The 10,651-nt window shown below is 42.7% G+C and overlaps 1 protein-coding gene across 4 annotated transcripts in view; it reads right to left on the bottom strand.

Annotated features, from left to right (window-relative positions):
• Positions 1 to 1,570: 1,570 nt before the first annotated feature.
• Positions 1,571 to 10,651, bottom strand: part of Jvl (javelin-like) — a 58,022-nt gene continuing 48,941 nt past the window's right edge. For 2 of the 4 annotated variants that reach the window (XM_071770975.1, XM_071770958.1), the window contains 4 exons: positions 8,313 to 9,785; positions 8,117 to 8,215; positions 7,214 to 7,969; positions 1,571 to 4,503 (listed from right to left, as the gene is read on the bottom strand). In XM_071770975.1, coding sequence (XP_071627076.1) covers positions 4,189 to 4,503; positions 7,214 to 7,969; positions 8,117 to 8,215; positions 8,313 to 9,674 — 2,532 coding nt within the window. In that variant the 5' untranslated portion in view covers positions 9,675 to 9,785 and the 3' untranslated portion in view covers positions 1,571 to 4,188. The remainder of the gene's footprint in view (positions 4,504 to 7,213; positions 7,970 to 8,116; positions 8,216 to 8,312; positions 9,786 to 10,651) is intronic. The other 2 variants (XM_071770984.1, XM_071770966.1) reach the window with 1 other exon arrangement.

Here is a 10,651-nt window from a genome sequence, read left to right as displayed (position 1 = left end):
CGGATCTCTCGCTCGCGGAGATTCCGCACGACGCTCGACGCTCCCGTCGGATGATGACAACCGATAAACCATCTAATTAACGTATTAACCCGCTTGCGTGACGTTCGTCAGTGTCATTAATGCCTCTCCGCAAACCCGTTTAACACAAGCAGTGGCATTTAATCCGGCGGGAGAACATTCGCGCGCTGCAGCCTGATCGTCGAAGAAAACGCGATGGTTTTGAAAAACGCGCAGCGATTACGAAATGCGATTAAACCAGACGGACGGACCCGGACGGACAATTACCTCGTAACTTTGATTGACACTTACATCCGAGGAGTACGAAGTAACGAAGTCGTCTCGAATTATCGATTTAAATCGCCTGTATTCTGCGAAATTGAAAGAAAGAAAAAAAAAAGAGAAAGAAAGAGACCGAGACTCTCGAGCTTGTATATTTAAAAGAAAATGATAGTGTTTTTCTTGATCGGAGTTATTAAGTTGAAATTAAATCACTTTTTGAGATTAAAGACGTTTAAATGTAAAAGGTCGGCATTCTTTTTGCAATTTTGCGGCAGCGGTCACACAACGTGTTCTCCCGAAATAATACGAGACATCCGTTGTGTGTTAACCGACGTATATAATTGCTGGCCGTTTAACATGACGGTGTGAGTGCGCCACACTGTTTTATTACGAAATTTAACTGGGCATAATAACAACCTTGCGTTTCGAAGAAGCAATTTTTCGCAAAGACATTGCAAAATGTTTTCTTGATCAGCGGTGAACTTGAAATACTTGTCGAGGAAACACGTATTTGCGATGTTGGAACTGAATGCATAATTATAACGTTTTTATCTCACCTATGATTGCATACAAATACTGCAGAAACGTAAAGTCGCTGCTATAGTCGAAAATAACAAAAGCCTTACAACGGCGAAACGATTTGTTTTCCGCGCAATTATTTATCGGAATGCATTTGCTTTTATCAAGAAATTCTCAACCACGTAAATGATAGGAAATATATTATTCATCACTTATTCGTATAATCACACGACTGAAAAGATAAATTGTCTCAACTTTCCGTTGGCAATTCAATAAAATACGTGAGAGAATGGCATTTTACTTGGAAAAAAGTTTCTTCGTCAGTTTCTCTTTGTCGGAAGTAGCATTCACTTCGATCAATATGTCCTTGATAAGTTAATAGAAAGCTTTGTCATGAATCTTATGCAACAGCATGAATAAAATCTTCCACATTTATGACAAATTAGTTTCTTATAAAAGTAGTGCAATAATTATTTGCATTATTACCGAAATAATCGGTATTATACTAAGATCATTATTTTATTTCATCATCTCATGATACTGAAAGATTTTAACGATTTAACGATATCATCCAAATATTAATTCTACGATTATAGATAATTGTTGATTGGAGATAATATGTGATTGCGAAGTGATTTCTTATAATATGATGAAATATGATATACGTTTTGCTGTTGAATACAAGTTGTTTTACAAGTACGCGCGGTAATCTGCCAAAGTCGTACAGATTTACACGAGGACTATATTAAATGCATACTAGAAAATGGATATCTTCAAGTAATTTCATTTTATTAATAGGATCACATTATCGCAGATTCGTTACAGATAATATTTATTTACATTAGAGCTAATTTATTTAAATAAATCGCGACGTTATCTATGTACAAATATGTCGGTGTGTATTCGTAAAACAATAATTAATAATTCTATGATGATAAGACATATCTAAACTAGATAAAGTATAATACAGCGACAGCGCTTTAATAACCATCGGTATCGGGAGGATGCTGCACTCTCGCAGCCCATTTATATATGTTCTTTCTCGATTACTCGTTAATTAAAGGTATAAAAATAATAGCCTCCAGTCGGCAGCGCGCACGCTGATACGGGCACTAAAATCCACCGGCTGTACGAATAACAATATCTGAGCATTTTCGCTGGCGTCCACGAACCCCATTGTACAAAAAGGAAAAGAAGATAAGGAAAAGAGCAAAATTCACCGAATGCGCATCGGTTCCCCTGTTCGTTTTCGCCGCGCATAAAGACATTAGGCGCTAATAAAATAATAAGTAGAGTCCGTCAGTCCTGTGGCTTACACCTTAAACTATATGTTAATCACATGTTTCACGGTTATTTATAGCTAGGATCACAGGCTCTGTCTGTGATTATTATTCAGTGTTCACAATCGTCAATGTTAATAGTTATAAATTAAAATTGGTTGTTGAAACGAGGAACTGTGTAGTACATAGTGCTCTTTCCGGAGTCGCGGCATCGTGAGTTTTACGCGCATTGGAACGCGATTCCGGTGAATCGTTAACGAATTCGACGAGCCTCAACCTTCCTATAACGAGTAAGAGTTAACACCGTTCATCTTTTATCACCCTCAGTTGAAATATACATTGTGCGACCGAAGAACGAATGAACAGCGAACACGAAATCAAAATTTGTTTAAAAAAAGCTTTTTCAACGTATCGCATTTTATTCGTTCTATTCGCATTCATTGTTCGTTCGTTGTTCATGCATTCGATGTATATCTATACCAAACATACACCCGTTATTGCGTCCAGCGGACGAGCGCATGAATATAATTAAACATGATATGTTATTTTCGAGAAAGTGTGAGTGGAGAGCACTCAATATATTTCCATATTCGATGAAAGTTTCAGCATCCGCCTTTTGTCTTTTAAATTTTTCAACAGTCACGCATTTCGCACAATCGTAGCACAATACTTTTTCGTATCATCAACTAAACATTGACTAAACTCAGACATAAATCCGCATTATTATAACACACGCAATAAATAAGAAAGCGATTAATCACAACATAGATTCGAAGAAATGCTAAATGGAATACGAAATTGCAACTGTGGAATGTGAAATATTGATTCTGTTAGTCCTCTGTTGCGAGCTAACAACCCGATCGGATCTTTCCTGATTACACACCTGACGACACATCTGTTAGACCAAAAGCTTTTCGCTTAAAAAATTACAAATATTCGTGAGAAATATATAAAATAAAAATAACGGTACATAAAGTGTAGATATAAAATTTACAGAATTGCGAAGTACTGTCACCGAACGTGGACCAAGTAATCGAAAGTTTGATTAACACAAACTCATTCTTGACGTTGGTTACGTAAACCAAATACCGTTTACATGTTAAAAATAATACCAAACGTAACATCAAATAACATCAAAATGAATAAATATAAGCGTTTGCTGTTGCATTTATTGATATGCGACTCTATAAAAGATTCAAAAATGTTTCTTAATTGATAAGAATTATACATATACCTCTTGATAAATTAGGTATATATTTTACACACATGTGAGAAATCCGAACAAAGACAAAACGTGAGAGTTTGTGCAAGAATAACGTATATTCTTGCACAAACTCTCTAAAAAGATTCGAAAAGAATTTTTATCATATTTCGGTATGTGTGTATCTTTCTTTTACTTGATAAATAAATTGATATATTTGAATAAATTGATCAATTTGAAATTTGACCATACTTAAATGATATATCTATATAAATTTGAAATTTGACCATATTTCCATCTTTATATCGTTAATGAAAGTAATAACTTTAGCATTTTTTTGACAATTACAATCATCCGTTACATCAATTATACACATTATAAATCAATGTACGTTCGTCGTGATGAAAGTCAATACATCATTTTTATTCTTGATTAGATAGCAAAATTGATTGCTAAAAAATCTCCGTCATGTTATAAAGGTGTATGAAATGCTCTTCAAATGCAACTCGAGGGAAGTACACAGTAAGTCCTGTGGGGAAATGGTATTGTTACATTTCAGTTTAGAATCGTTAGATTTCTGTCCGTTTAGAATCACCACAAGATGCGATTCTCAAACAAATAAAAACGAAAAAAACAGTCGATATTAAAAAGGCACAGAATAAGGGTCATTGAGAACGCGAGTGTCACTCCTCCAGCGCATCGTATCTTCTAAACGAATATGTTTCACGTATCTAGAATTCTGTTATTTATACATTCGTGTACGCATCGACGATACGATGCGGATAAGGCCGCGTAGAAGCAGAACCAGTGGTACGGTGTGAAATAATGGAAAGAAGCAAGAGCAAGTAATTCACTCTACGCGACTCGCCATTTTACTAGCTTCGCGTTAACGTCGACGATCGGCGCATTTTAATCCTCGCTCGAAATCGGATGGCATTCGAGCGAGTCGCACTCGGCCAGGGCCTCGCCGCGTCGCAGAGGAAACTCGTCGGTTAGCAGGCTCTCCGGCACCGTAGCCGCCGAGTCGATGCTGTCGAAGTAGCGATGAGGCCAGGCGGAACTTGTGCGGAAGCGCCTGGTAGGCGAGCCGATTATGAATTCTACCCGTGTGGAACCGGTGACGGACGACGTCTCTTGATTCAGGGAATCCGGATAGAGGGACGAGTCGCTGTGACGAAAACTGCTGTTGGTCGAACACCAGGAACTCGGTGGTTCGGTGCAGTTCTGGAAAACGCAAAACGCGTGTTAGTCAAGTTGAACAAATAAAATGCGCCCTGCTGCTGTTCTATTACAAGCGAGAAGATGCTCCTGCCGAGACTACAGCATCGCTTTAGAGATGCATCATCTTGGAGATGCATCTTGAAGAGATGCGTGACAAAGAGATTAACTTTATATTAATACCCAAGAATTTAGAACAGCCGATTTATAAGTTAAATTTTGCAGCGTGAAAGTTGACGATAGACAAAATTACGTGCTAAATGTAAGGACGGTAACAATCTGTGAAAATACTAGTACTACTGGCTGTTTTAATGCTGAGGTATCAAGATCTGTCATCCCTCGTATTTATATAATATGATATGTACGGGCGTATTAAAGTAAAATTCTCATACGAAGCGAACTTACTACGTAATGATTTGAATTCAATCATAAGAAATGTAAACGTAAGAATCGTAGTAATTAAAGTAAAGAGAGCGTCTCGTGAATTTTATCAGCAAATGGAATATATTGTAAAATGTAACATCGTTTCGCGCGATATTGCTGGATATAAGATGGACAATGAACCGCAAGGCCAAGCAGGTAAGCGTCGCTTCATTTTGATCGATTCATTTTCCCTCAAAATCGCTGGTCGCAAATATGACTATGGTAAATCGCGATTATGACGACTCTCTCGGGCTTTTTTTTATGTTCCGCATATAAGCAACGCTAGCAAATAAAATAAAATCTCAGCAAACGAAAAGAGCAAACCAATTTAACATACAACATACATTTGAAAGAGTAGGGAGAAAAACTCGCTAACGTGGATTGCTAATGATGGTAAAAAAAATACGTGCTAAATAAATGATTTCTCCTCTTTCTCTCTTTCTATTTCGTGAGAGATGTTTGAAAACGTGTACTGGCGAAATGTACGACAGTGTCGAGGTAAATGGGTATGCGACGAATCGAGCGTGTATGGTGTGCGTCTTTATAGACAAAAGAAATGTGAAATCTAAACGTGGCTAGGATACTTTTAATTTTATCCAGCGGTCGGTCGTACTTCAACAAAAACTTCGACAATGGTAGCTCGCGCTTATCGCGATGAATGCATAGACTTTGATCAAATATTCCATGATCGGCTGTGCATGCACGAATTAACGGGTTCTCGTAAATAAATCGCAAAAGAGAAGAAAAAGCAGCAAAATTCAATGTGCGAATAACCGTGTAAACCCTTTGTAAAGCAATTTTAAAATAAAAGACTGTCTACTTATTTTACTGTATTTTCTAATACTACCATGGATCGTTGAAATCTGCTTTCAAAATATTTGAAATTAAACAACTAAGAATGTGTTAATTTCTGTTACTAGTCTAAATTGTATACGTGTAGAGTTAGCAGTCTCCCTTGAAAGAGAAAAATAATTTCGTTCACGAAATGGAAATTAAAATAATCTTTGAATTTACAGTAACAAACTAATATACAATTAATGTCTATTAGTTCTATATAATTCAGATAAAACATTAGCATATATTAAAACTACGTTATCCATTCCGAAAGCTCAAAAAACTTTCATGTAATATATTTGCAGATATAAGCGTTCTTACTCATATTCGCAATCTGGGGAGCTTTTGACTACGGGTACGTGCGCATGCCAAAATCCAAGTGAGAGCGTTCAAACCATTGTGTATACTCTACCGGTGTGGACAGAGGGGGGAAATGAGAGTGGATTGAAAAGACAGGCTACAGCTCACCACATCCAGGAAAGAAGCATCGAAGCAAATGATAATAAAAGAAGCATAACTTACGAGAAAAAACCGGCGGCACGCGAGAAGGGGCCACTTTCTTTCTTTATTGGACCGCCGTTGGGGACGGGCTCGAACGCACGCTCGCCTGCCCTCCAGATCAGACTGATTTCGGTATGGTAGACGGTCGGGCGGACAATTGGTGGTTTTAAAACAAGAGTCAGTCGATTCGCTCGCTCAAGTCTCTGCATGTATTGTTAGAGATGTGTCTTTTTTTCAGGAACATTGGTTTATCAGACAAAGATAGTGGCTCAGCGAAAACGGAAGTTCCGTTCCTGTATGATCGTACATCATTGCTACCGCCGTATCAAAGTCCGCGATGGAAACAGAGGGGAAGGAAGGGAATAGGACAAGGACATAGTGAAGAAAGATGCTATGGGAAAAATGGGAAAAAATGACAATCTTATAAAAGTCGGTGCATACATTTGTCCGTATCATTGTAGGAGACTGTATCAGATAAATGTACGTATTTTCGGTATCACCGGCTAATAGTCACTGTTACGGTTATTATGCACGGTAAAGACGTGACGTAACGGTAATGACAGTAACAGTACTAGTTACAGGCGAGAAGTACAGAAGTGAGACAGTTAGCAAGATAGTACAGAAGGATTCACCGTGTCAAATGGAAGCGACAAGGGTAGAACGAGTAGCCGTTTAGTCCGTCTAGCCGATCTTAATTTAACGTGACCAAAGTCAGTGCGGATCGAGATACTATCGGGAAAAAAAGGGATAGCGATTTTCTAATCTTTTTGCAAAGGATAAGAGAGTGGACTTCGAAGGGAATGACGTTGAAGGCGGTGATTGTCCCTAAGAGAGAGCGACTACAGCCCGTCGTCTTGGGAGAGAGAGAAGGCTTGCTGAGAGCTCTCTACTATACCGGGCCGTTGGACAACGGTGACTTCAGCCAGCTGCTCCAAAAGAATTGCTTTATGGGTCGTACCTTGCCGTTCTCGGACGCATCGACGGACGTCGCTACGCGCGCCAGGCTGTGGGAACGGCGTGCGGGAGCGGGCGGCCGTCGAGGGGGAGCATTAACCGTTCCCGTGATGGGCGAGGACGTGCCAAGATTGTTGTTGGACTCCAGCGAGTCACGGGCGCGGGACAGCGAGGAGGATTTATTTAAGGAGTCTCGGCTGGAATTGTTACGTGGCAGGGACCGGTTGTTCAAGGACGACTCCCGGTTTGTTTCCTTGTTGCCACCGCCGCCGCCGACGCTAATGTTGCTGCTTCCGTTACCACCGCTCTTGGACAGACTTTTATTGCCCAGCGAGTCTCGGCTGGAGTCGCGCGGTTTCGACAACGACTTGCCGCCGCCATGGCTGTCGCGACTAGAATCACGCGGCGGTCTCGTTAGCGACTTAAGCGATTCCCTGCTGTCGTTCCTGCCGTGACTGGGCGGTCGCGCAGGCGTGGTTGCAGTCACGCTCGCTGTAGGCGTCGTCGATGTCTTGCCGCTCACGTTGCCGGGTAAAGGTATACGACTAGGACGCCGCCGCGGCGACGGTTTGATCTCTACCGGCGGATGATGGTCTCGCGCGGATTCCGTACTGCTGCCGGGCTCGAGACCGCTCTGCTCGCACCTGGGTTGTTCCAGATCCGCCTCGGGATCGGCTTCCGTCGGCGGTCGTTGTTGAAGACGCTCCAACACGCGCACTCGCGCCCGCGTGCCTTCCAGTTCGATGTTTCGTTCCTCCAACTGAAAGAGATGCAGATTGTTTTATATTATGCTATGACAATTAGTATAGTCTTTTTAGAGAGAGAATGTAACGCATTTAACAATGACACCCTTCTTTGAGACTCTTTCTAAAGTTGCTATGCAGCGACTTTTATAATTGCAACTCACCTGGAAACGTAAATCGTCGTTCTCCTCGCGCGCTTTGTCTAGTCGCTCCGAGAGAGTTTCTGTGCTCTTTTTCACTTCATCTAACCTTTTTTGTAGGACCTGCAAATGATAAAATTATCGAGAGATTAACAGACATTGACCAAGTTTATTCTTCTCACATAAATAGATGCATTAGAATAGAAATCACCAATCTTACCTGATTATGGACGGTAGTAGTAATTAGGTGCCGCTGAAGCTCGAGGGGCGAATGCTCGCGAAGAATGGCCGCAATCTTCTTTGAGTCTACATCTTTCACGTGAGTCACCCGGGTGGGCGAGACTAGGATGGAATCGAGCGCTCCCAGCCTAGCTCGCCTTTCATTCACGTTCGCCTCAACATCGATGTCGACATTGCGCATCTCGTCATTGCGCCCGACAACGTCCAACAATACATTCTTCTCGATCGTCCTCGTGCGAAAGCGGCTCTTGTGAGCCTTGCTTCCAGGACTACCGGTGACCGACGCAAACGCCGAGGTCTTGCTTTTGATACTAATAACACTGGCATTCTTCGGCGAAGAAATCACCGGCGCGATAGGTTGCAGTCTTTGAACGCCCGGTGCCAAAATCTCCGAGGCGTTCTCGGTCAGTCCAGCCCGCAACCGATCCTCCAGACCAGTCTTGAGCGCTGACAGAGCAGCCAATTCCGTCTGCAGTTCTTGAGCTCGAGCGCGACTCGATATCGTTTCCGCTTCGAGCTCGGCCACTTTGTCCAGGAGCTGTTCCTTTTCCCGCCTGAGAGCTATCACTTGCGGGTCCCTACTGTCCTGCTGCTGCCGATCGACGCTCCCATCGTCAACAACGTTGCGGTCGATCGTCCTGTCGGCATTGCCAAGGCCGGTGATTTTCCTCACAGCCTCAAGCACGTCCGTCGACACCAGCTCCTCCGTCGCCACGCTCTCCAGGCGACCCTGAAGGCACTCGACCTCCTCTCGCAGCCGGATTCCCTTCCGGTGAATCACGTCCAGCAGGTTCCAGAGCTCATCCTCCGCCTCGTCCAACGCATTCGGCCGGGGGCTGCTCGCTCGCGGCGCGATCGCCGTCGAGGCGCTGTCCTTCGACGAGGTCTCCGTACTGAAACCGGAGTCCTGGACCGTCGCGCTACAGTTGTTCTTGGTGCCGCCGCTGTGGGAGTTGCTGCGGCTTCTAGGCAGCGACGAGGATGAGGATTCACCTCCACCCCCGCTGCCGCTTCCACCGCTGCCGCCGCCGCCGCTACTTTCGCGCGTCACTCGTCGCCTTATCTTGCCAGGCTCCCATTCGCTGATCCTTCGCGAGGACGGGCTCGACAGCGGCAGCGGGATGTGCGAGCTCTGGGTACAGGTGGACGACATCACGGACGCACCCGCGGACGCCGTCGCGGCCATCTTGTGCCGGAGGTTTGGGAACGTCTCGATGACGAGGTCCCGGAACTCGAGCAGGGCGCCGACCTCATTCTGCAATTCCTGCAGGGCCACCAGGGACTTGGCTTGCTCGCTGATGAGGTAGTGGAACGGACCGGGGCGCAGGGGCATGCAGTCCATGCCACCGACGCCGACGCCGCTGCCGCCGCTGCCGACGCCGTTACTGGCACCGACGTTCACCACGACACCCTCCGTCGAACCACCGCCGCCGCTGCTACCGCTGCCGCACTGCTACAACAAACCAAGAAGAATATGATCTCGCAATCTGTTATAGCTTGATAGAATGTACAAACACATATAAAACCCTACTTTACAATCTATAATTTGTGGCTATAATAACGTCTATAATATGTTGTACACAGAAAGAATCAATCATCAGTAATAGAGAACACTTAAAAAATCTGCACACAGTATTAGAATACATATATTTATATGAGAATGTACGTAACATATGTATATATGTGCAATATGTAAAAAAAATACAGGGCATATATATAATCAAAAATGTATTACGTATTGTAATAATATCTGCAAATTTTGTATTAAAATTTCTTTTTTATTGTAGTAATTTAACCTTGAATAAATTATCATTTCTTCGTTTGTTTATTATGTAAAAAGAAACATACTTTCTTTCTCTGTCGTTCTAAAATTTGAAAATTATCCCTATATAACAGATGTTTATTTTACAAAATTGATTCTCGCAGTATTAAATGATAAATAGAAAATATGCAGTTAATAGAAACTGCAAAAATTTCTAATTTATTTATGAGTTTACTAAGACAATTAATTCAATCGCAAGTGCCAAACTTTCTTTTTATCACTGAAATCGACGATGAAACGACACTTTCTCACCATCTGATCGTTTTCTAGTACTACAAGTCTCGAAATGAAGCCCTATGCGTGACGGTGAAACCGTCCACTTTCCTGCGCGAAAATAACATACTCGCTAATCCTAAGTGAGGCGCGCTAACTGTTATCCGAACGTGTTAGTAATTCGCGAAGTCTGGCACGTCTTCTCTCGGTACACCGTCAATCTCGCCGCCGTCGTGTCGTTCTTTTCGGACACACCCGCACGCGAACGAACCGTGACAGCACAA

This window comes from Temnothorax longispinosus, chromosome 1 (genome assembly GCF_030848805.1).
Source record: "Temnothorax longispinosus isolate EJ_2023e chromosome 1, Tlon_JGU_v1, whole genome shotgun sequence".
Taxonomy (NCBI): Eukaryota; Metazoa; Arthropoda; class Insecta; order Hymenoptera; family Formicidae; genus Temnothorax; species Temnothorax longispinosus.
This window is presented reverse-complemented; position numbering and strand designations above follow the sequence as displayed.